The 26,127-nt window shown below is 64.2% G+C and overlaps 1 protein-coding gene across 1 annotated transcript in view; it reads left to right on the top strand.

Annotated features, from left to right (window-relative positions):
- The first annotated feature begins 7,990 nt into the window (after positions 1-7,990).
- LOC117641436 overlaps positions 7,991-26,127 on the top strand; it is a 28,475-nt gene continuing 10,338 nt past the window's right edge. Inside the window, 2 exon segments of the mRNA XM_034378758.1 lie at positions 7,991-8,185; positions 8,670-8,757. Of these exon segments, the coding sequence (XP_034234649.1) occupies positions 8,701-8,757 (57 nt within the window). The 5' untranslated portion in view covers positions 7,991-8,185; positions 8,670-8,700.

Below are 26,127 nucleotides of genomic sequence, written 5' to 3'. Positions count from 1 at the left end.
CGTTCCCATACACATATTCGCGCCTTGCTTTGTTATTCGCCATCTCCCGGCAGCGCGCTGCAGGGACCGTCGGCCAATCGGGAACGCGGTGCGGGGCGTTGGAAAATCCATTCCAAGGCCTCTTAAACAAACGCGAGACAAGAAAAAGAAAAAAGGGCGGGAGGTGGGATTTGAACCCGGGGAATGAGGCAGGATTGTTACTGCTTGCACTAGCCGGGAGTGTGAAGGAACCGGTCGGCGTGCGTGCAGGGCACGGCGGCACGGCAGCGCGGCGCAAGGGATGCAGATTGCAGCAACAAGGCACTCTATAGTAGATTGTTGACAATTACCTTCTTTGCGTCCCCATCCAATTTCTCAGGCCGCGCCGCGCGCCATGCCTCCCTCCTTCCTGCCCTCCCTCTCCCTTCAAGAATTATGTTCCAATTAAAACGATGTAGGGCCGGGCGCGCCTCTATCGCCATCCTCGTCCCTCGCCGCGGCCAGATAGAGGCAGAGAGAGAGATAGAGCGGGGGAGACTTATCGGCCCGGCTGGGGGTTGGACAAGCAACGAAAGCCAGATAGCCTCGCAGATAGAGTGGATAGAGCCAAGCTGGCGAAGCTGGCGAAGCGCGCGTTTCCCACAAGCGCGGATTCCGCGCAGCCCAGCGCGGCCCGGCCTGACGCAGCCCTCCCCGCGCACCGCGCCCCGCGATGGACGACGGCGACGTCTGTATTTGCGGGATTCGCAGGAAGCAGAGGGTTTTGTACACCGGTGTGGCGAGCACCGTGTCGCCGGGGGAACGCGGCGCGGCAGGCAAATGAGGGAACCGAGTGGGGTGGGGACTTGTCGGGTACGCGACGACGGCGTGCCGCGGCGTGCCCGGGTCATGACGGTGTGCACAGCGGCACAGCGGGCCGGTTCCGCAAACTGTCAGCCGACGTCGACGCCAGGGCCAGAGGATGGGTGTGGCCATTGAGGGGTCTGCCTGCCGCCGCGGCTTGGACTAGCATTTTGCGGAGGCAGCAGCTTGTCTTGTCGCACTCACGGCGCACTACCGCAGGGGTGCGAGGGAGACGAGCGTCGGAACGAACCTTCGGAGTCGCTCGCCTGCTGGGAACTGTTGTTGTTGGCGTCCGGGGCCAGGGCGGCCAGAACGCCCTAACATCACCCTCTCTTTCATCTCCGCCATGAGGAGGCGGAAATGAGTTCTCCACCGCCCATGGACAGCATCTCTTTCATCACCGTGGGAAGAGGGAACCCCAAAATCGCGTCGCCCCTCGCGGCCGGCCCGGCGTCCACGGCGTCCGCAGCGTCCGCGAGTACACGGATGACTCGGCGAATGGTTCGCCTCCGTTCCCGGTACGCGGCGCCGCGTCACCTGCTGGCGAGATTATTCAGTGTGCCGAGCAGCCTGCCAGCCTGCCCGGCACTCGCAGCAGTGATTGCCTTTTGCTATTTAGCGATCGCCGGCTGGCGGGGATGGCGGGGCTGGCAGGCCGACACCGCGAGGGAACCAGACGGAGCGGAGAACCCGCTCAGTATCGGGCCGACATCGATAAGGCTTTGTCCCTCGCAGCGTTATGATGCACCGCGGGGGGCGATGGCGGATCCAGTGGGACCCAGCCGCCCAGGCAGGCAGGCAGCCAGCCGCCATTCCCATCATTGTCTTTACAGCACTATCGTAAACAGGCAGGGCCCGCGTTTCACAACACTCGATTACAGGGGCATGATAAGGGCCGCCGGTCTTGGCGGGTCTTGGCGGGTCGCCGCTGGCGGATTGCTGGGGGTCGGGCGGGGTGGGTCGCGGCGGGTCGCGGGGCTCTTCCGCCGCGGGAAGGCAGCCAAACTGCACGGCTGGGCTGGGCTGGGCATGGCCGGGGATGGCGTGCTGCAGGCCTGCAGACGGCCGGCCCGTGTAATTGCACTCATTCGACATTTGGCCTAGCGGTGCCCCGGCCGCCGTGCGCCTTGCGCCGTGCGCGCCGTGCCCGGGCTGTACTGCGGCGCTGCGGCGCTGCACGGGCTGATGCACGCAAGGCGGACCCCGGCCCGGCGAGGCTAGGCGAGGCTGGGCGAGGCTGGAGAGGCTGGGCGACGTAACGAAAGGTAACGGTGCCGCCCTGCCGCGCCTTGCCGCCCTAGACCTTGGCGGCCGTTGGCGGCTCTGCACCGCGGTGGCGGCGTTTGCGGAGGCGGGCGGGGCGCAAAGCGGCGCGGCGTGGCGCGGCCGAGCCAGGCACCGCCAAAGCACGATCGGTTCATTAGAGCGACGAGTACGGAACGTACGGAAAGGAGGCTACGGTCGATAGTCAGTTCGGAAAGCGGCGCGGGCTTCCTGAGTGTGTGTGTGCGCGCGCCAGCGTGTGTGAGTGAACGCGTGTATGTGTGTGTTTGTGAGCGAGCGTTTGTGTGTGTGCATCTTGTAATCGGGAGGCTTTTTAGCGCGTGCATGACGGCGCCAGGCACGCGGTGCAGGCGGTGCCGGCACTGCACCGGTAGGGTGTAGGCAGTGTAGGGTACCTCAGGGTACCCAACCCAGGCACATGTAATGAGCGCAACTTTCCACTCCAATTAAACTAGAAGGCTGCCTCTTTTCCTGCGGCCGCTCCGTCTCAGTCTCCCTCTCCGTCGCTCTCGCGGCGGGGGCGGAGGCCGCCGGACCGTCTGGCACGGGCCGTTTGGGAACGCAGCCGCGGCGCGTTGCATGGGGTGCGCACACTGATAATAAAGCAAAATGAAGGGAAAAAATAGCGACTCTGACCGCGCCGCCGCTGTCCCGTTGGGTGTGTTCTGCTCCGCGCCGCGTCCGCGTCGCTCCGGCTCAGGACGCACGAGTGGAGTGGTCAGAGAGGATCGTGAAGCTGCCCCCTCGCGCCCGCCACCCGCCCCGCGTGCAAGTCTCCAGTGGCGGCGGCGTTCGGTTTGAATGAGAAAAACTGCAGCGGATTCCGCGCCACGGCAGTATTTAAAGACGGCGAAAAAGCGGCCTGTTGCTGCACTCGCGGCGCCGCAGATTTACGCCGCACTGCCGCCCATTTTTCGACGTTATGAAATGGAGAGAAAGAGATTTGCAGATTGTTGGCCTCCGCGGCGCGGAACGGAGCCGTGGAACGGAGCGGCGGAATCGTTTCGAGAAGGCGGCGGTGCGTTAGCGGTGTTGTCGTCTGCCAGGGAAATGCCTGCCTGCCTGTCTGCCTGCCCGCCTGCCCCCTGCAGCTCTGCCCTGCAGCCGGCCTACCTCGCGAAATAAATAACCCCGCTTCCACGAAGTCCTACCGCAACGTATTCACTTTACTGCGCCAATGAAATGGGCTATACTGCCGCTCATCTCCGCTATGAGAAATGGCTGCGGCGCTGTCGGCCGCCGGACGCCTCGCGAGGGCCAACACGCCGTGCACACGGATAGGCCGCGCCAGCCACGCCAGCGGAGGGGCGGCAACGGCCACCTGCAGGCAGCCCTGCCGACCGATCCCGAAGGACCACCGCGTCGCTCTGTCTCTGTCGCACTCATGGGCCGCTCCAAGGGTGCGAGAGAGACAGGACGACGATGCGGTCGGCTGCCTCGCGGTGACACTTAATTCATTAGTGGATCGCCTCGTCGGGGTGGTCGAGATGGGCTGCCGAACGGTCGCGGCGATTCCACGGCATGCGTCTAACGACTTTGTAATGGAGATAAATTAGGGATGACACTTTTCTTTTTAGGTTGGCCGGCCAAAAAGCCAAAAAGAAGGCGGTGGCGGTCGTATAAATCCCGCCGTCACGTTTCCCGTCACGACGGCGTCCTGGCGAGACCATCAACCCGATGCTGGCCGCCGCCGTCAGGATCATCATCTCGACCGAGGGGGTATGCGCTCTCTGAACCTGTGTACCGACTATTACGCTATTACGCTCTATTACGCCACAAATAAATCGGAATTTAGCTAAAAACGGCCTAAAACACACCAAAATTGATAAAATTTTGACAATTTCGGCTATTACGCGACTAATACGCGACTATTACGCGTATTATTACGCGTGCTATTACAGATAGAGTGAACCGACTATTACGCGAGTGCATACCCCCTCGATCTCGACGGTGACGGGTCGGACGGACAGGTCGCGCCATCTGGTGGCCGGTGACGTCAGCGCGAGTCGCGACATGAATTTCGGATGAGGACGGCGATGTAAGGAGCAAGGACGACAAGAGCCACTGCTTGCACTGCTTGCGGTGTTAACGGGAACACAGTCACGCCGCACCGCGCCGCCGGCCGCGCGGCCTAGCCAGGCCTAGCGCGCAGCCCGCGCAGCGCAGCCGCGTCGATACATCGAAAGATTCCTTTGGTCACCGCTAGAGCGCGCTGAAGCGTAGCCGAAGCCCCGAAGGCCCGCTACAGTACAGTGTTCCTCCGGAGCCCCTGCGCGTCCTAACCGAAACAACACCAGCCTGCACGGCCGGGGCCGGCCCGCCAGGTGCGCCATCTGGTGGCCTGGTGACGTCAGCGCGATCCGACATGAATTTCGGATGAGGACGGCGATGTAAGCGGCAAGGACGACAAGGCCACTGCTTGCACTGCTTGCCTGCCTCTCTGCCGGCTGCCTGCCGGGCCGCCGGCGCCGCCGGCGCCGCGCGCCTGCCGCTGCCGCCGGCGCCTGCGGCCATGCGCCTCCCTGGCTGCGCCTGCCCCTGGCTGCCTGCCTGCCGCCTGCCTGCTGCTCTGCTGCCTGAAGCTGCTCCTGCTGCCTGCTGGTCGTGCTGCCGCCTGGCTGCCTGGGCTGCCTCGCCTCCTGGCTGCCTGCCTGGCTGCCTGCCTGGCTGCCTGCCGGGCTGCCTGCCTGGCTGCCTGTGGCTGCCCTGCCTGCTGCCTGCCTCCCTGCCTGCTGCCTGCCTGGCCTGCCTGCCTGCCTGCCTGCCTGGCTGCCTGCCTGGCTGCCTGCCTGCCTGCCTGCTGCCTGGCTGCCTGCCTGGCTGCCTGCCTGGCTGCCTGCCTGCCTGCCTGGCTGCCTGCCTGCTCCCTGCCTGCCTCCCTTGCCCTGCTGCCTGCCTGCTGCCTGCCGCTGCCTGCCTGGCGCTGCCTGCCTGGCTGCTGCCTGGCTGCCTGCCTGCCTGCTGCCTGCCTGGCTCCCTCTGGCTGCCTGCCTGGCTGCCTGCCTGGCTGCCCTGGCTGCCTGCCTGCTGCCTGGCTGTGCCGGGCGCGGCGCCAGCTCAGTTAGCATACGTGTTCCCACAAGGGGCCGCCGCCGCCCCGCGGCTGGGAAAAATCAGCTCACGATTGGGAGAGATTTGCAAGGAAACAAAAACAAAAATAATAAAACACTCGCTTTTGTATCGGGTGTGGGTCGAGGGCGTTTCCGGGCGGGCCCATAGAGACCGCATGCACACAATGACCGACCGTCCGGCGGGCGTTCCGGGCGTTCCGGGCGTTCCCATGAACTTGTCTCGCGGAGAATCAGGTGGCCCACAAACTTTGAAAGACATGGGACTTCCCTGCGGAGCGCGGCGGCATGTCGCCGGCCGGCATCATCAAGGGGCGGGAGCGGGCCGTCGTTGGAAGCGCCGTGTCGTCTTGTCGCCATGGTTTCTGAAAAGTCTGTCAAGAGGTTTCCCCCGCTGCCCCGCCGGACGAAAACGCGTTAACGAACGAAAACCGCCCGAGACACTACGACACCGCGCCGCGTGTGGCGACTTTCTCTCCGATGACCGAAGAATGGCCCGCAGATGAAGCAACATGAGAACGGAGGAACAACAGACACCACCTTCACCGCCTTCGCCACCTTCTCTCCGACGAGAAAAGAGATCGATTCCAGCGAAGCAGAGCGCCGCGCCGCCCCGCGGTGTGTAGCAGTGTGAAGCAGCGCGAAGCAGCGCCAAGCCTGGACGCGCTTTTTTAAGGCTTTCTCCGGAGAAATTGGCCCTCGCCGTGGCACCGCCGGGCAACACCGGGCACCACCCGCACATCGCGTTCGCCACGGAGGGCCGCGGCGGCAACTGCATCCAAGACAACGGGGCGGCGCGATAAGCCTGGCCCGGCCTGTCGTCAATTCCCGGCCGGAGACTCAGGGAGGAGCCGCCAGCGCCAGCGCCAGCCGCCGGACAGCACAATGGCTAACAGCGCCAACAGCGCCAACAGCGCCAACAGCGACCCCAAAGCCAGGCAAAGGGAGCGGCGCGGCCCGGAGAGGTGCCCGGGGGACAACACCTGGGCGGTGGCCGACAACAGGGCCAGCGACGACATAGAGCGCGTCGGTGGCGGCCGCGGACAACGCCGTCCTCCTCGACGAGAACCTGCCGGTGGCGGTCGAGGATAATACCGTCCTCCTCGACGAGAACTTGCCGGTGGCGGTCGAGGACAACGCCGTCCTCCACGATGAGAGGAGCCCCACGATGGCTTACGCGCGTCCCCCGTCCGCCTGCGTTCGGCGCGCCGCCTCCGCACCGCCGTCCCACTCGCCGAGACGCCGAGACGCGCCGGGCCGCTCGCGCCGCGTTTTGCAAGGCACCTGCCTGCAGGCAGCTGGGGCAGCTGCGCCAGCACCAGCCGCGCAAGCCGCAGGCCGCGCAGCCGCGCAGCCGCGCCAGGTGTCGTCCTGATAAAGCTTATCTTCCTTCTCCCTTCCACCGCGCCGAATCGATTAGCCCCGTCTCCTTCCTGCCGCGAGGCCGTCGCCGCCCGGCCGGAGCGTCTTCCTGTCCCGGCGTCGCGGCGTCGCGGCGTCGCGGCGTCGCGGCCGGCACCGCCCCGACGGCCGCGTCGCTCTGGGCCCTCTGGGCAGCGCGGGCCTTGGCCTGGGTGTGGATGTCGCCCCGGACCACCCGGCGGCACCGTCGCCCTATCGGCCCAATCAAACTGAAACGCGACGCCGCGGCACGTTTCCGCGGACTTTCCGTCGCCGTCGCCGTCGGCGTCGCGGGGCCGGCCGTCGACCCTGGTCGACCCGCCGGCCGGAGGTGGGGGCGTGGAGGCAGAGGGCAGAGGGAGGGCCGATTTTAAAGTGCCGCTCTTATCCGCCGCTCTGCAATGCGACGCTGCAGTCCGAGTGGGAGTCCGCGACTCGAGCGTGGGACGTACCTGGGGTCAAAACTCGCATCAGGCTCGGGGAGGGGTGGGGGGTGGGGTGGCGCGAGCGGGCGCGAGCCTGGCTGTCGTCCGTTCGCGGCCGACCCGACCAGCCGCCCGTCCGGCCGCCCGTCCGGGTTTGTCGCCCACGTATCAAAACGGCCCCGGCCCGTGCCGCCGCCAACGCCTAACGACGCCGCCCCGCCCCGCCCCGCCCCGCCCCGCCCCTCGTTGGCGTGCGGTCGCTGCGGATTTACTTTTTTTCGGCCGCCTCTTCGTGTGAGACAATACTTGAGCAACAAAAGCGTCGGCAACACGGCTTGGCTTGGCGGCGCCGAAAGTCCGCCCGGCGTTTGCCTCCAATGTGGGAAACGACGGCCCCAAAACAGCGCCGACAGTTTATCCAGGATGTTGGTGATGTTGTTGTTGTTGTTGTTGCTGCTGTTGTTGTTTACGCGAAATTGCGGTCGGGATGGGACTGCGCGCGGCCAGATGACTGGTATAATTATTATTACGTTTCCCTGCCTGGAAAGTGGAGGTATTTAATTTCGCGATGACTTACTGCCTCTGCCGAGATTTGCAATTGTCGTAATTGCGACGCGTTGCTACGCGTCCGACTCCGGCGGCTCGTTTTACAGTAGTGCCTGCTACCCGTCACGTGGCCTCGGTTTGCACACTGACAAACTGAAGCTGAAGAGCAGAAGACGAGTGCTGTTGTTTGAAAATGCAGTCCTTAACGGACGGCCTGATGCACACTGTCACTGACATTTCTCTGACGCCCGCCACACTGCAACGCCGTTCTTGCGAAGACGGCCGGCGATTGTTGTTGTGTTTAGCCACCCCTGCGGCCCTGCGGCCCGTGGTCCGTCGCGGCGCCCCTTCCTCCCCTCCCCTCCCGTCGCAGCGCGTGGACGGCGAGGCCCCGCCCGCCCCGCGCTCGGGTCGGGCGGCTGGCTCGGCTCAGTTGCGCGCGAGGCGGCTTGGCGTGCGGAGCGGAGTGGAGCCACAGGCAGGCCACAGGCGCGCCAACGACGCGACGCGACGCGACGCCGCGGACGAACGCAAACGAACGACGACCGCTGTCGAGCGGCCTACGCGCCAGTAGGCCCCGCGACCAGCGACAAGTGGCGTGTGCAGTGCAGTGTGCGTGTGTGCGTGTGCAAGTGCAGTGTAAGTGTCTGTTTCGTGTGTGGCGGCCGTGTCGGCTGCGCTGACCGTCCAGTGTGAAAAGCTGCGCCCTCCCCGGCCCGCCCCCAACCTCAAGGCCCTTCACTCGTCTTTATTTTCAACCATTTTTAAAGTTTTTACCTTTTAAATTTTGCCGTTGGCAACAAGTTGGCCAGTGCCGTGTTGGCTGCCTTTGGCGAGGCGGCACTCGGCGCGCGGTGTCGACACAGCGCGCGGGGGAATGCCCAGCGCGGCCGCGCAGGTCATGCTGGGCCAGGTGGTCCGCCAAGGCCCGGCCGCCTGGGCCGCCTCGGCCCGGCGAGACCAGGGCGAGACCGCGCCGCAGCGTCGGCACCGACGGCACCACGCGTCGCCCGAGTCACGCCGAGGCCGGCGAGGCTGGGCGAGGCGGCCAAGGCCGGGGAGCAGGTGGAGGCAGGGCAGCAGGGTGCCCGTGGACGCCGACTGAGGGCTGGTGTTCTTGCAGTGAGGGGGCTTCGAGGGATGCAGCGCCCACGATGGATACGCCCATGACGGATACTTCGCACCGGCAGCGGCAGCGGACAGTCCTCAAGGTAAGCCAGCACCACTGTGTAAGAGCGCGCCGTAACCCGGCGGGGACCATGGAGAAAAAAAGACCACGGCGTGAAAACAAAGGCGAGAGACTTCGATTGGCGTTAGGCAGATTCGACTGGTCGTTGGGGACTCTATCGCTAATGATGGACTCTGCGGGAATCTTAGTTATTGCCAGAAATACTTTTGCTGGCGATGTTGACTAGACCGCATCCCCTTTTCCAAGAGAAACAAAATCGTACTCTTTGACACCACAGCCTAAACAAAAACAAAGTTTGTCGCAAAACTGGACAAAAATGTAAACTGGGTTTCTATTTTTTTCCATTATTTTTCCTCTTTTTTTGCACGGAGCGTCTCCGCTTACCGGTGCTCGGAGCCACCGTCGTGCTCCCCAGGGCAGTAAATGGGTTAAAAGGTGCGCAGGTGCGTCCCGTGCGGGCGAGGCAGGCAGGCAGGCAGGCAGGCAGGCAGGCAGGCAGGCAGGCAGGCAGGCAGGCAGCAGGCAGGCAGGCAGCAGGCAGGCAGCCAGGCAGCGCAGGCAGGCAGGCAGGCAGGCAGGCAGGCAGGCAGGCAGGCAGCCAGGCAGCCCGGCAGCAGGCAGCAGGCAGGCAGGCAGGCAGCAGGAGCAGGCAGCCAGGCAGGCCCGGCAGCAGGCAGGCAGGCAGGCAGGCAGGCAGGCAGCCAGGCAGCCGGGAGCAGGCAGGCAGCAGGCAGCCAGGGAGCAGGCAGCAGGCAGGCAGGCAGGCAGGCAGGCAGCCAGGCAGCCAGGCAGGCAGGCAGGCAGGCAGGCAGGCAGCCAGGCAGGCTGCCAGTGACAGCCAATGGGCCCCCGGAGTGGAGCCGGAGTGCTGGCTGGTGCTGCCGACCCTGGCCACTCCCACACACCACATGGCCTCGCGACCTTACTGCGGAATCGAGGCGGCCGACGGGGAACGCGCGTAAAACGGCTGGCGTTGGCGGCGGAACGTCCCGGACGGGCCGCTCGGGGCCGCGTCCCGCTTCTCGCCCGTTTTCGCCCCCAAAGCTTAAATCCGCTGCATTTCGGATTGGTCGTCGCCAGGGCCGCGGAAGGCCGCCGTCGGCAATCGTTCTGCCGCACAGTGTGGGCGTTCCGAAGGGAAGGAGAGAAACAAACCAGCGTCGGCTTGGCAGGGAGCGCCTGTGGGGTAGGCAGCTGAGCGGCACACGAGCCGAGCGGGTGGCCTACCCTGCATTCGGCGGGCGCTCGGGTCGAGTGTGTGCGCGTGTGGGTGTGGAGCAGGGCGACAACTTTCGTTTATTGCCCTCTGTCTTCCAGTCCACAAAGCACAACGCGCAACGCAGTGCGCACCCTCCGGCCGGCGTGCCGCCCTTCCGCCGGAACACTTTCTCACACGACATGCAAATGTGTCCGGTCTGGCGTTGTTCGGGTCGGGCCAGCCCGTCCGGCCGGGCCGCGCGGCGCGCACGGTGGCGGCCCTGCCTGGCCCTGCCTGGCCCTGCCCAACTGCCCTGCGGTGCTGCGGGCGGAAAGCCAACGCCGCGGCACCGCAAAAGTCACGCTAACTGTGCTGTCACGCTGGACGCTGGCACGGTCCGGCGTGGGCCGCGCCCGCCGCGCCGCCGCGCCCCGCTGTACCCGCGCTCGCTTCGCTAGCTGTGCCGCTGTGGCCGGAGCGGCGGCGGCGGGGCGGCGGGGCGGGGGGCGGCGGCGGCGGGGCGGCGGGGCGGCGGGGCGGCGGGGCGGCGGGGGGGCGGGGGACCGCCAGCCTTGCCTTGTATGGCGTCCGGGCCGGGCGGGGCGGGCCGGGTCACTGCCGCAACAGCCACCGCACGCCGCCGCGGCGGGTCCAGCAGCGCCGAACGGACGACCAAAGCGGACGACAGTCCTGTTTCGTCGCTCTGTCTCTCTCGCATCCCTGCCACGCCCCGTGGGTGCGAGAGAGGCAGCGGCAGACCGGCGTGGGAGCGGCCGGCCGCAGCCAGCCAGGACCCCGTGCGCCGTCGCCGCCGTCGCCGTCCCGGCGCGTTACGAACGGGGGCAAGGATTGGCCTGCCGGCCGGAGTGTACAGCCTGTACAGCTTACAGTGTACGTGGGAGGATTACGAGCGGCAGGCAATTCAAAGCGGGCCGGAGCGAGGCTTGCGTCACGATGTCACTTTACGACGAGCCTTCGTTACTCGCGTTACGCACGTCACTCCGAGCAAGTCGTCGTCCTTGATTTATTTATTTATTTATTTATCTCCACCGGACCCTGAAATCTCCCTCGGCCGCCATTTGGTGCGTCGCCGTCCGCGCGGCCTCTGAGTCAGCCGAGGCGGCCGGGCGCGGCCACCGAGTCGGTGTAGGCAGAGCCGGCAGAGCCGGCAGGTCGCTTCCCAGGACCGTGAGTCGCGCGGACGCGCGCGGACCTGGACCGGAAACGGAGGCGGCGGTGACGAACGCGGCGCCCCACGATGCATTCACAGGGAGTGCCGGCATGCCGGCTTGGCAAAAATATAAACTCACAAAAAAGGCAACACTTTTGGTGTCAATATCGAGGTCAACACATCTCGTAAACGGTGGGCGTTACAAACTTAAAGAATTTCCTTTTTACAATTGTGTTTCATCCTCGTAACGGGACCCGTTTGCGAGACTCCTAAAAAAGACAACAACGGGCGTTTATGTTAAGTTGGCACTCTTTGGTCGGGTGGGGCGGGTTGGGGCGGGTTGGGAGGGGTCGGGCGGGGTCCCCTCGCGAAATGGTCCCGATCCGGTGCGCGGCCTGCCGGCCTGTGGACAGTGACTCGAGGCCACAGGTGCGGCCTCTTTGTCTGCGCTCGGCGTCGCTGGGCGTCGCTGGGCGTGCGCGCTGCGTGCTGCGAGACACAGCGAGTGCGTGCCGGCGGGCCGCGGGCGTGCCGTGACATCATCTGGCTTGTCGTCGCGGAGCACGGCGAGGCACGGCGCGGCACGGCGGAGCACGTCCGTAACGAAAGGCGCCGCGCCGCGCCGCCCTGCCCCCGGGTCCCCTCCCTTCCCCTTCCCCTCTCGCCCCGCCTCGGCCCGGCCGGCTGCGAACAAGGCCTAATTGATATGTAACCTTGTACCGAACGGGCCCAACCTGCATCGCGCCCGCCCCGCGTCTCAGTGTGTACCTTTCCCCCCCCCCCCCCCGCCCCTTCCCCCTTTCCACGCCGCCGTCCTCGCGCCTCGTGTGTGTGTGTGTGTGTGTGTGTGTGTGTGTGTACCACTGTCGTGTTCGTTTCAATGGGCCGCTGTAGTGGTACTGAGCACAGCAGCGCTTACGCTGCGCATGTCCTAAATGCACGTGGAAATGGCCGCATGCCCATACTACTGAGGAATGCAAAATTAATAACCTTTTTATTTTTCGATTTTTTTCGTGTGTGTTGTTTTTTGTTTATCTTTTTGTTGTTCGGCCCGGTCGCTCGCTGCGTTTTAGTTTTACGATGATGGCCATCAGGTGGTGGTGGTGGTGGTGGTGGAGCCCCGGCTGTCCCGGCGATGCTCCGTCGCGACACGCACACACACGCACACACGCACACACTCTCCGTGAAAACAGAATCCCGCAGCGGGCCGGGGCCGGGGCCAGGCCACCAGAGATGACGGAAAAGATCTCCGCCGGCCGTCCATCGCAGCGTGGCCGGGCCGAGGGGCAGGCCGAGGGCCGGGCCAATCGCAGAGGATGCTGCTGGAAATGTTGCTTTTGAACCCCGGCGCCTCGCCGCGCCGCGCCGCGCGGTCCGGGCTGCAGTTTATGCCTCAAGCCAGCCGACTGCCGACCTCCGCCGACCACTGCCGACTGGGCGGCGCGTCTTCCATACTACTCCTTTTTTGGCCGTTCGGCCGTTCGGCCGTTCGCTGTTGGCGATCCTAATAAAACTGCTGCGCTCCTCTTGGGCGCAACATGTGTTGCATGCCAGCGCGTACACGCTATATACTGTACGGATTCGTGTGCGTGTGTGCGTGTGCGTGCGTGCGTGTGTCTGCGAATCCGACACGTGATATGCTTGCCCGGCTCGGCGTAGGGAAACGTTGCTGGTCTCATTTGGCGCGTCCGTTCGAACAGTCCGTCGTGGCTGTCGTCGCGGCTTCCCTTCACCCCGTGCCCCGCCCCGCCCCGCCCCCTTTCCAGGCCAACAAACTACCAGCCGGCGTTACGAAAGTGAGACAGTGATGTTGAATATCAAACGGGCATGGGAGACTGGTGGTAGGGCGGCTGTACCAACACGGCGTCCAACGCTCCCGCCTAGCCGCCGTCACTGCTGCCGCTGCAGTGGCGTGGCCGGCATGCCTGGCATGGCACTGCCTGGCATGGCACTGCCTGGCATGGCACTGCCGCGGTGGGACGCGGGACGCGGACCTTACGTCACAGCAGCAGTCACAGGCCGCGCCTGCCCGCCCGCCCGCCGTTCGGACGGCTGTCCCTGAGTTCCCTGCGCCGCCGGTGCATCCATTTACGTTCGGCTGAGTGGTGTTGATTCCCCCTCCCCTCCCTCCTAGGCCAGCTCCTCTAACGGACTTGCCCCCTCCCCCTCCCCTTCCCAGCGGCTGCAAGCGCTTCTCACATCACAGGTGCGCGCCTGCATAACGCCGCCTTAAGGAAATGGCAAACAGTTTTATTTGTCTGGCCGGGAACTGGAACGCGGCGTGCAGCGCCGCGCTGGAGTCGGCTGGAGTCCGGGACCTTTCCAGCCAGCGTCCTTCACCGACGCTTTCCGGCGCCGTCTAGAGCAGCGGTTCTCAACCTTTCTCGGCTCGCGACCCCAAATTTGAAGCCAAAAATTTCCGCGACCCCCAGGAAAAATTTCGCGACCCCACGGGACCCCTCCTTTAACATGCCACGGCGTCTGATCCGAGCGGGCATTTTGCTCCCTCAACGGCAACTGTTTTTCCTTCTTTTGCCGTTCGGCGTGCAATTTCGTTTTGTTTGGGAGAAAGTAATTCTCAAGTTGGCCAAAGTCAGAAGCTTTGAACTTTTGTACGGATTCTGGCTGCGTTGTCCGGGCGGGCGTTTCTGCGAATCCGACACGTGATATGCTTTCGCTCGGCGTAGGGAAACGTTGCTGGTCTCATTTGGCGCGTCCGTTCGAACAGTCCGTCGTGGCTGTCGTCGCGGCTTCCCTTCACCCATGCCCGCCCCACCGCCCGTTCCAGGCCAACAAACTACCAGCCGGCGTTACGAAAGTGAGACAGTGATGTTGAATGGAAATGGCATGGGAGACTGGTTTAGGGCGGCTTACTAACACGGCGTCCAACGCTCCCGCCTAGCCGCCGTCACTGCTGCCAGTTGACCAAATGGTCCGGCAGCTGCATGGCACTTGCCGTTTTGATCACTTTGGGCATGCTGTCCCGAAACGGGAAATGCGCCCGTACGCAGCAGTCACAGGCCGCGCCTGCCCGCCCCGCCCGTTGGACGGCTGTCCCGAGTTCCCTGCGCCGCCGTGGTCCTTAATCGGCCGAAAGTGGTGTTGATTCCCCCTCCCCTCCCTCCTAGGCCAGCTCCTCAACGGACTTCCCACTACCCCTCCATTCCAGCGGCTGCAAGCGCTTCTCACAGAAGGTCCAGCCGATACCGCCGCGTTAAGGAAATGGCAAACAGATTTATTTGTCTGGCGGGAACTGGAACGCGGCGTGCAGCGCCGCGCTGGAGCGCGCCAGTCCGGGACCTTTCCAGCCAGCGTCCTTCACCGACGCTTTCCGGCGCCGTCTAGAGGCATCCACACCCCTTTCCAACAGCATTTTCCAGTGGCCCAGTCCAGCACCCTTGTCCAGCAGCCTGGCCAGCACCATTGTCCAGCGCCCCTTTTAGCTTGCTGCTCCATGCCTGGCCGGCGGCGTGGTGCCAAAGCGTGCCGATAGCGCCGAAACGTTACGGTGCGCGCAACCAGCCGAACGTTTGGCGTTTTTCTTGTTTTTGTTTTTTTCGTGCCGGGCCGCGGTTGCCGTTAGCCGTCTATCACGGCGATCGTTTACCCGCGGCGGGGATATCGCCGGCCAAATCTGAATGCACAGTGCGGCACTCTGCGTGCCAGGGGCAGCCCGGCCGAGCCTCGCCGACTCGAAATCCGTCAATCTGCCGCCCGCCCCGCCCCGCCCCGCACGGAAAAAAAGGATTAGTTGTGACAACTAACACGTTAGTTGAAAAGCGTCCAAGCAAGATTTTAGTTTCCACGACTAAAGTTTGCTGCTCGAACGAATTTTACGGATCCTACAAATCAGTTGGCTCAAGGATAAAGTTGATTGTGCAACCAGCGTAAGTGAGGATACACGACCGTCACGGAAAAAATAAACCACGCACAGAAAAAAATCTGCGGCGGGAATCGAATGCCGTTCGCTTGCTCACAGAGACGCTGCCCACTGCGCTGCGGACATTCTTAGGAGACCCGACTTTCGGGCGATCATTTAATCGTCGCTTGTCCTAGCATCGGTCAGTTTGCTGTATCAGCGTCATGGTCATTCTGCCGCTATCAGCTCACAACAGCGCAGTGGATAGCCTCAGCAGCTCTCAGATCACAGATTCCGCGATCGATACCCGTTGAAGGTTTTTCTTTACGAAGCTTTTTCTCTCGTGACGCTCATGGTTGTCATAATAAATAGTGTAGGCACAATCAACTTTATTCGAGCCAACTGTGTTTTCACGTCCAACTTATAAATTCGTTCGAGCAGCAAATTTGATGAAGAAAATAATATGGAACTTTAAAAACGTTTTGATATCATAATCCTTTTCCGCCGCCCCGCCGGCCCGGTGCGCGTCTGCGAGTTCTCCGCGCACTTCCTTCCTGATCGGGAGAGCGTCACGACTACGGCCGCGTCCCAGCGAAGCCAGCGCAAAGCTAGCGCCAGCTGGCCGCGCTGCACCGAGAAATGTTTCATCCCGGTTGAAAACACGCAGCGGCGCGGCGTTCCGTCGTCGCTCCGTCTCCCTCGCACTCGCGCGTCGTCCCGTGGAGGTGCGAGAGAGACAGAGCGACGGACCGGTGGTGCGGAAGCAGTCCGGAATCAAGGGGTTCCGGCTGACGAGACGGCGAGACTAGGCGAGACGCGACGCAGGACGCCTTTCCCGCAAAACGCGCGCGACGCAAGGAGAGAAACGCGCCGCGACGCGTGTGTGGATGTGTGTGTGTGTGTTCGTGTGTGTGTGTGTTTGCATGTACGTGTGTCTGGTCGTTTGCCACGCGTCCTGCGACGGCTTCGATAAGCACGGTCGGAAGCGCGCAATGAATCGGAAAGATGAATAATAGGAATGTGAATATGAATGAACCGTTTTGATATGCATGAGGCGAGGCCGTCCGCCGGGCCGAGCCGTGCCCGGGGCTGCGCGGCAGGCGGGCTGGTCCATTCAGGGAGGCTAGAGGCGCGCGTCACTGCGCGGACCGATTAATTAAGCCAGCCCGGCCGTGCAGTGCCTCTGTCTCTCTCGCACCCCCGCGGGCCGACGGCAGGCCGCGGCAGGCCCCCACGCGTGCGAGAGAGAGGCACTGCTGTTCGGAACCAGCCCTCGGCTCCGCCAAGCCAGGCGCCCCGCTATCCGCAGTGGCTAACATTCTCATCCCAAGGGCCTTTCTCGGCCTGGGCCCAGCGGGCCCGGCGGCCCTGGCGTCTGTTTCTGCGTAAAGCGTATCGGCAGCCTTTTAGGGACGCGCTGCCGGTCTTATTAGGCGAGAGGCACGCTCGTGTGTGTGTGTGTGTGTGTGTGTGTGAGAGAGAGAGAGAGAGAGAGAGAGAGAGAGAGAGAGAGAGAGAGAGAGAGAGAGAGAGAGAGAGATGCGGAGAGGGTTCCCGCGAGCGAATCAAGGCCGTGCGATTGCGTGCGTCGTGAGTGCGAGTACACGTCGCCAAGTAACGACGGGGCGGGGCGGGGCGGGGCGGGGCGAGGTGAGGTGCGGCGGGGTGCGGCGTGCCGGGTGCACGTACTCTGTACGCACATAACTCCGCCGCACGACCGTTGCACGGAGCAGTTTCAGAGCGCGGTTGCATACTACGAGCAGCAACAACAAGCAAGGGGCTCCACGAACAACAACAAGGAGAGCTCCACGAAGAGCAACAATAACAAGACCGCGCGGCTCGCCGCTGCGTCTCGTATCCCCACGGCAACCCGACGATGCAGCGTGAGGAATTCGTGCGAGAATTAGGATCGTGGAAAGGAGGGGCGGTCGTGTGCCTAAAAAGTGCAAGTTGCTGAAGGATCGGTAGCGTGCTGTGCCGGGCTGTGCGGCTGGGTCGCTGACGTGCGAGAGGGGCGTCTTTATTGTGAACCCTTTATCAGTCGCACTCTGGCGGCTCGCAGTGGAGGGGCCGAGGGGGCCCAGGGGAGGCGAAGGGGCAGCAACAACATGAGCAGCAAGAACCGAGAGCGTCGTCAACAACAGCATCGACCACAGCGTGCCACACCGCCACCACGGCATCCATTTACACGTATTAATCTCCCCATATCACATCAGCGGCCTGATGGGGCGTGGCGGCGCGACGAGGGCGGCGGCGCGGCAGCGCAGCGAGAGTGAGAGAGAAAGGAAGAGAGAGGAGGGCTGCCTCGGCCACCTCGGTGCGCCCGAGTGCGAGAGAGAGGGAGAGAGACTGCTGCACCGGCCACCCCGGCCGGCGAGTGAGAGAGAGGCGAGGCCCACCTCGGGCACCTCGGCCACCGCGGAGGGAGAAGGAGATTTATGTTGCCATTCTTTTGATGCAGTGCTGCACACTGGCGCGCACTACACGCCCGGCTCGTCCAAGGCCGTGTTGGGCCGGAGCTACGGCCGATGTTGTGGGGTTGGTAGCCCTGGCAGCCCTGGGTGCCCCGGGTAGCCCCGGGTAGCCCTGGTACTGTTCTCGGCTCGTCTCGTTGGCGCGCACGCGCAGTCCCACTGGTCATTCCCTCGCGGGATCGTTTTCGGACGAGAATGTAATTCGGTGCGGGCAATGATTCCCTGCCGCGACCTTGCCGCTGCCGGGCCCGCGTCGTTTATGCCTCTCCTTTTGTCTTTTGGCGGCGCTGCGGTGGCGGCCGTGCGGCCGTTTGCACTTGCGTTTGCATTGTGAAAGGCCCTGCCGCCCTGCCGCCCTGCCCGGCGACCGCAGGGCCGCGGCACCGCAGCCGTCGGCGTGGTGCGTCGCGCGGTGACTCGCTGACTCGGGCAGGTGCAGCGCGACGCGGCGACGCGGCGACGCCCGCGGCCACCGCACGGATTTTATTATTCAAGTGGCAGTTGGCAGCGCCGCGCCGCCAAGGCCGCCGCTCTGTTGCGCTGCCGCGCGTTCAACTTCCCCGCGGGCACGGCGGTCTGGCTCGGGTGCTGGGGTTTGTACTGCCGGCGCGGACGCCAACGATTGGGGCTCCACCTTCAGTTTACACCCAAACTGACTGATTCCGAATGTCGTGAAGGGAGGTTTTCGTTTACTTGTCGGAGGCCTCGACCAATCACAAGACCTCCACTGCCCCACCAGTGGTCCAAAGTCTCCCACGACCGATCTTCGGAATCAGTCGGCAGTCCGCGAATGATATGAGCCTCGAGTCAAACAGTTCGCGGGGGTACAATGGCTTCCTCGTTCGAAGGGCGCTCCTTCGGGACCCGAAAGTGCTCGACTTGGGGCTCAAACGGCGCGAACCTCCTCACCTTGACCGAACCGAACCGAACCGCTGGCCGTCGCTGGCCCACTGCATGCGAGCGAGGCGGCCGTTGAACCGCTCTGTGCCGCATTGCCGCATTATGCATTGGCGGACTGCATATAATGTAATAACAGGCTGCGCGGGTAAATGCGGCGCTGCGAATAGTGAGCGTTTGCCGCGCGTGACGGCGCGGGCATGGCGGGGCGGGGCGGGGCGGGGCGGGCGAGGGCGCCACCGCGGGTAATGCGTTACGCTACGGCGGGAAGCTCCTCTCCGCAGGGCGTGCGTGCAGTGTAGGCGAGCCGTGCCAGGCCGGGGGCGGCGCGCCTATCCCGGGGAGGGAGAGAGAAAGAGAGAGAGATGAAAGTTGTTAAAAACGGGCCAATTTGCGCGGCGTGTCGCCGGCGAGACGCGGCCGGAGAAATGGAGGCAAATGAGGATAATCTCCGCCAGGCCGCCAATAAGTGTGTCCGATAAGTGTGTTCGATATGGCATGGACCCTCCCTCCAATCGGCCGCCGCGCCGCCGTCCCGCTCCGCCCCGCCCCGCCCCACCCCTGGAAGTGGCGGCCTTTCGTCCCGCCGATCCGCGCCGCCCCGGCGCCGCCCCCCGCCACGCACGACAGCCGACGGCGCAGACGGGCGTGCTGCAGCTGGGGGTCCGCGGGCTCCTCGGGGTCACGAGGAGGCGCAGCTCGACGGCGGCACGGACGAATGCCCCGGCACTGCTGCAGGTGCGCGCGGGGCGGTTCTTCATCTTCGGGGCCTTGGTGTGCGCGGCCCGGCCCGGCCCGGCAGAGAGATGAGTTGAAGGGGAAAAAAATGATTGGCACGTCGGACACTCGATCTAGGTCCATTGCCTAATCCAGGCGTGCTCCGCGCTCCGCGCCCCGTCCTGCTTCGGCCGATTCACGACCTCCTCCGAGATTCGTCCGAGATTCGGGCCGATGCCTCGCTCGCCGGGCGTGATCGGAAATGACAGGCGGCGGCAAAAGCGAGGCAAAAGGCGCGAAAAAGTGGAGAGGGAAAAAAGGCGGCGGGAAGCTGAAGGCTGAGCGGGGGCGGGGCTGTGGGGGCATCGGTCCATCAAAGGGACCACGGGACCACCATCAACATCAACAGGCCATCAGGCCGTCGCCATCAGGCCGTCGCCATCAGGCCATCGGAGCGGGACGGCGCGACGGCGGCGCCGCGGTGCGACGGAGAGGCAGCGATGGCCGCAGGAAAAAAATACAAAAAATACAAAAAGGCGAGAAACGGCTATCGTTCCGGGCCGTCTGGGGAGTCTGGGGCCACGGCGGTGCTTTCCGTGAGGGCGAAGCGGCGAAGCGGCCGCCCGGAGGCGTGCGGCGGCGGGGAGCGAGAGAGAGAACAAATCGGTAGGAAGGGTCAACGCCAGGTCGTGAGGGCACGGTCACACAGACACACTCACACACACATACGCTCACATTCACGCACGCTCATTCTAACACACTCACACACTCACGCCCTTCTTCGTTCGGCTCCTTTGCAGCACACAACAGCCTTGCGCTGCTCGAAGCGAGGCCGGGTCAGGGCGGTCCGAGTCCCGATCGCGTGGCTCCGTTTCGGTGACCGCCAAGGAGTCAAGTCAATCCTTTCCTTTATAAGGATCAGCCTCTCCGCAAAGGAAGGAATGACGTCCCCTCTCCCCGTCTTCTCCTCCCTCATGCGATTACACATGCCGAAGTCGGAACCGGCGCCGCGCGAAAAAAACTGGAAAGGAATTTGAACGGAAAATTGAAATGGGTGCGCGCGAAACGAAGTACTGCTGGTAAACGGTGCGGTGCGGCGCAGAGCGGTGCGGTGTCTGCGGGTGTGGTGGCGCAGGCTGGCGGCGCGTCACTGCCTCGCCGCGTCACCGCACCGCTTGGCGGCAGGGCTCGGCTCGGCCTGCATCGTGCATCAGGTGATGGCCCTCGTCACGAGCGGAGCAGCGAAGCACCACTACACTAGGATCCACGACACACGTGTGTTGCCGAGCGGCCCGCAAAAGAGCGCCGCAACTGGAATCTCTCTTGCGGTGGCGCGGCGGCACCGTCCCCGCCTAGTCACTCACGGGTCCCTGACGAGTCCCTGACGAGTCCCTGACGAGTCCCTGACACGCGCTGCAAGTGGAGAGGCCCTCCTCGACGCGCAAATACTCGCATACCGTGCGCTGTTTGCTGTTCGAACTCGTGTCGTCCTGTTTCCTCGTCGTCGCGGAGGTCGCGGTTGGTGTGTGTGCGTGTGTGTGTGTGTGTGTGTGTGTGTGTGTGTGTGTGTGTGTGGCGCGCGCGCCATTTCTGGCGTTGCTCGTCAACGTCATGTCCGCCCCACCGCTGCTGCCGCTGGCGGTCGCTGCTCGCCACGGCGCACTTCTTGGCACTTGGTGGCACTTCGCACGCCGATATGCCGCTTATCGGGTGTCGTTACTGACGCCTCGGAGCCTCGGCGGTGCTGCCCCCGCGCGCTGTCGGCGTGTCGGCCTGTCCGCCACACTGCAAGTAGAGGCTGGAGATGGCGGTCGCGGCAGTCATTTCCATAAGGCGCGACTAACGCGTGCGGCGTGCGCGGAGATTCCGCCGAGCGGAGCGCGGAGCAGGGGCCGCGACGATACCGACGATACACCCTCAACGCCTCGACGCGCCAGAGTGCTGCGAGCGTTCCTGGGCGACAACAGACATTTTGCAATTTTTTTTCAAAAACAAGAATGTTTTTTTAAAGTTGCAGTCAGAAAACTTCAAACACCCTTTCCATGAACGCATCTTTGCAGTAGCATTAGTTCCCTATGGTATGGAATATGGAACGAATTTTCACCCATTCTTTTCGGCTGTGCTGTTGTTTTTTGAGTTGACGCTCAGGCTGTCTCGGTTTTCGAGATGCGTGAACTGCCCCGCGGTCTGGAAAGCTTCCCGACTCTCCGCCACGCGTGCTGACCACGGGCAGCGCGGGCCGCGGCGTGCCGCGTGTGCCGCGAGGCGTGCGCATCACGGCGTGCCCGCCGCTCTCCCCGTTAAAATGCACGCCTACCTCCCTTTTCCTTCTATCTTTTTTTGCCTCTTTTTTTCCTCATTACCGCCGCCAATTGCCGCAGCCTCGAACAATTTCCCGCATCGCCGATATCGATCCGCGCGCCGTGCAATTATCTACTCGCCGAAAAAAACATTAAAAACACGCGAAAGAAAATAAAGCACGCTCAGTCGGACAGGTGATAAATTTTTCCTCGGCGTGCACAACACCACCACCTTTGCTCTGCGGCGCGGTTACCTGTCGCGGGGCCCGCACGCCGGGTAAGCCGCGCCACGCCACGCCGCGCCACGCCGCGCCACGCCTCGCTGAGCCGGGCTGGGCTGACTGCCGTCGGCTGCCTCAAGGCTACGACAGTTGAGTTTAGCATATACGCCCGCCCGCCTGCACCGTATATAGGGCTGCTGATAATCTGTCCATGCGTGTGAGTGTGAGTGCGTATGTGTGTGTGTGATGGATCGCGAGGCCTTGAAATCGAAATCGGGATCCCACGGGATCCCGCGGCGTGTCCGCAGAGATCCCGCACCGCGCCGATGGCCGAGCCAAGCGGGGCGCCTGCGACGTAGGCCTTGCCACGCCGACGGCGCGCGCGCACGGCTGTCGCGCAGGGCGGCCTATCCCGACTTCCGCGGGCGCTCCGGCCGGCCGGCCTGAAACTGGCTGCCGGCGCGGTAGTCGCACTCGGGGCGGGGCGGGGCGGGGCGGGGCGGGGCGGGGCGGGGCGTGATGCGGGCCGGGCACGCACGCGCCACGCTGTGTGTTGTCATAGGGCAGCGCGGCGCGGCGCGGCCCAGGGCAGCGAAAGTGTCGGAGCGGCGCGGTGCTGGCCGAGGTGCTCAAGGGCGCGCGGCAGACAGGCGGGCGGCACGCACAGCGTGGCACAGCGTGGCGCGGCGCTCATTCCATTGATACGCCGCCGTGCTAATAACCATTCAGCCCCGCGCCCGGGATGGTGGCAGTGGTGGCGGTGGACGTCGTGGTGCTGGCGGTGGTGGCGGCGAGCTAGTTAGTCGGCAATCAGTCACAGCACGTCGACGCGAAACAAAGAGTGTCATTGCTCTGGCGCTGGCGGCACGGCGCTGCAGCCTTGGACCGCCGCGATCCCCGCGGGGGCTCGCCGAGATAGACTCCAGATCGCTCCGTCGCTCTGTCTCTCTCGCACTCCTGGGACGTCCCGTAGGGGTGCGAGAGAGACAGAGCGAAGGGACGATCCTGTAGAACGAGGCGGCAGGCGCTTTGGACGGCAATGTGGAGCGCGGCCTGGGTGGCTCCAACCGCCTTGCTAGCGCTCCATCCGTCCCGTCCAGCAGCCCCCCCCCCCCCGCCCCCACACGCACCCAGGCGGTGCGCCGCGGTGCGCCGTCCTTCTGCACGGCGGCGTCCCGGCCGCCCCGGCCCCGGCACCTCTGGAGCGGCGCTGGAGGCCCGCTGGAGGCCCGCTGGAGGCCCGCTGGAGGCCCTGAACTGGAACGAGCCCGCAGCCCGCAGCCCGCACTGCTGCACACCAGGCGGCTGGGTGGGCCGGGCGGCTGCTGGGCCAAAAGACGCGAAATCGGCGCACGGGCGCCACCATGCGTCCGTGAGCACGCCGCCTGGGTCGCCGTCTTTTCGGAAGTCGAAGGATAAATGAGGTTGTTGTTGCTGCCGTTGTTGTTGTTGGCCACGCACACCGGAAGTGACGGCCGGGACGCGCCGCCGCTCGGCCGCGCTCGGCGCCGCCAAGGTTGCCGGTGTCCAGCCGGACCCGCCCTTGCTTTGTGCGTCCCCCCTCCCCCTCCCCTCCCCCTCGGTGACCGCGAGGAGCGTCCTGATTGGCCGCGGCGCCTCGCCGCCTCGCCGCCCGGCCTGCACTACAGTGCACTAGAGGCTGCCCGCCCTGCTCGAAGTGAATCTCCCACGGCCCGCCGCGCACCGCCGCGGGGTCTTTTTCTCCCCCCTCTCCTTCTTGTTTTTGTGTCGCGAATTGCAGTGGGCATCGTCCGCAGTCACTCCGAGCCGTCACTCGGAAGGAACCGTTGCCCTTTTCAAGTGCGTGGCGCTAAGCCAAAAATAAATTCGAAAAGGTCTTTTTTTCCTGGTCCAAGACGAACACTGAAGTCCAAAGTGACCGAGTTCCCTTTGGCTGCGCGGCGCTGTGCACTGTAGGCTGTGCGCGGTGCGCGGTGCGGGAAGACCTATTCACGCGGCCGAGGCCACGCCGCACTCGGAATGCCCCGTACTCCGCGCCGTAATGCCGTAATGCCACACCGTCTGCTCCTGATTATTGCTACCCATCGCGGCCGCGTCCGAACGCGTCCGCACGCCTCCGCCGTCGCGCCCCGTGCTCCTCGCCCGAAACAAGGCCGGCGTTTCCGGACGCGGCCCGCAGCACGCCGCGCCGCGCGGTGGCAATCCGGATCGTGTTTTTTGTTGGCGCGCACGGCGGAGGCGGCCGGCCGTGGGGACGCGAGGCGGTAGCGAGGCGGTAGCGAGGCGGTAGTGATGCAGAGCGAACACGCACGTTTCGTCGTTACGTGCACTGTAATGCAGTAATGGCGCATCCAGATGCATCGCGAGGCATCTGCGGCCGCGCTGCTGCTGCTTCCATTCATTCACAGTCATCATCCCGAAATAATGCCTTCCGGTTTCTATTTTCTGTTTCTTCTCGTCTACATCGATGAAAATGTTGCGAAACGCATTCGACTGGCGGTGAGGGGGGGAAAAAAGGAGCACTTTTTCTCTGACGTGCGCGTAGACACCTGTCAACCCACGCTCCGTCCGAGCGGCGCTCAGCGGCGCGGCATGTGGCTCCGCATCTCACCCATCCATCGGCGCGCGTGTGTGTGCGTGCGCTCGCGTGCTTGTGTGTGTGTGTGTGTGTGTGTGTGTGTGTGCGCGCGCCTGCTCCTTTGCGGGCGCGACGGCAAGCGAGAGAGAGGGAGGGAGGGAGGATTTCGATGGACAGAACAGGCGGTCTTGCGCCATCGCGCACACACACGGTGCCGTGGCTCGTTGCGAAAACGCGATGATACAAGAGAGCCCCGTAACAGGAACGCGGCGGAGCGCGAGGCGCGAGGCGCGGTGGCCCCAGCCTGACACCGCCTCATCTCGCAGTCTGGCGGGGCCCACGCACGAAGGCGCACGGCGGCGCACGGCGGCGCACGGCGGCGAGGAGGCGAAGGACTGCCTGGCCTTTGTGCTGCAGGTGCGGCGTGACTCTCTGCTTGACCTCAGACCGGTCTATCTCACTGCCGAATCCAGCGCATGCAAGTAACGCGCACTCACACACACACACACACTCGCACTGTGGCCGTGACGACGGAGATGATGATGATGATGATGATGGCGATGACGGCCGGTCGAAGGCGGCGCGTCGACACCATCCATCCATCCAATCGTACACGGGGCCGACGAGGGCCCCGCCGCCCTGTAATTACCTGGACCCTAATGAAGCAAATTTGGAGGGCCAGGGCATACGGCCAGGGCCTCGCCGCCACCCAGCGCCTCGCCGATCTGGACCTCGTCGTCCTGGAGGACCTCGTCGCCTAAAAGGGCCTCGTCGTCCAGGAGGACCTCGTCGTTCACGAGGATCTCGTCGTTCACCAGGACCTCGACAGCGAGGGCTTCCTCCGCGTCACTTGGTCCGAGATGACGAGAAGGCGCGCGGAATCCATAAAACATACAGCCGTCCGTCAAGTGCCGCCGCTGGCCGCAGAGCGCCGCAGAGTGAGAGAGAGGGAGAGAAAGAGATGTTACGTCGAGGCAGCGGCACGGCGGCGGCACCAGCCACCAGCTCGCTGTAAATCAGCTCGGCGCTTTAACCCGCCCGGTACTCACCCATGCAAATCAACTGGCCTCCACGACCGGGGACACGTCATGCGGACAATCCCCCTTAACACGCGCGAGCTGACGGGTCTTTCGTGCGTGAGTGTGAGTGAGCCGGTGTGTCAGGGTGTGTGTGTGTGTGGAGAGAGAGAGAGAGAGAGACAGACAGAGAGAGAGAGAGGTGTTTGGAAGTGATTCAGCCCACCAAATGACGACGCGCTTCCGCTAGGCGTCTACTACTCCGAACTTCCCTGAGGCGGGGCAGCAGAACCACACACACGCACAGAAACACTCACACAGGAACGCACGCACACTCACGTGCGCGCGCGCTCACACCAGCGCGCGGCCGAGCATTCAAAATCAGCTTTAATCTGTTCATCTGATCTGCACATCGCAGCCGTGCAGCTTAACCATGCGCGACTCGGCGTGTGTGGTGTGTGTGTGTGTGCCAGTGTATGTGCGAGCGTGTCTGTGTGAGGCTGGGCGACCTTAAGTCCCGTCCGCCTGACCGCACCACACCTCTGCGGTACTCGGCTATCTCGGCTCCAAACCCGCTGCACTTACGTTTATGATTCCGCGATGACCACTCTAACGAAATACCACCTGTGGGGCTGTCAGTGCGAGTGTGTGTGTGAGCGTGCTCGCGCGCCAACAGGTGGCGAGGTGGGACCGCCCCGCCACCACGGACCACCTGCTGCGGTGTCGATGCGACGGTGCGACGGTCCGTGGCCCCGGTCACCACCACACTGTGATCATGGCCGCGCCGCGATTAAGATCCCGCGGCCCAACTCCTCCTTTTTTTCCCCGGCAGTGTCGTTGAGCTGCGACGAGCCCCCCCTCCCCCCGCTCCCCTCGGTAGTGTCGGAAGACCGGCATCATGGACTTTAAAGGGAAATTCGCCGTGACATTTAAGGCGGCCACGGCGAGGCGATCTGGGCGAGGATGCGCTCCGGGCGTG

This window comes from Thrips palmi, unplaced genomic scaffold, assembly GCF_012932325.1.
Source record: "Thrips palmi isolate BJ-2018 unplaced genomic scaffold, TpBJ-2018v1 HiC_scaffold_15, whole genome shotgun sequence".
Lineage (NCBI taxonomy): Eukaryota > Metazoa > Arthropoda > Insecta > Thysanoptera > Thripidae > Thrips > Thrips palmi.
The sequence above is the reverse complement of the archived record's forward strand: the minus strand, read 5'-3'. Positions and strand labels throughout refer to the sequence as shown.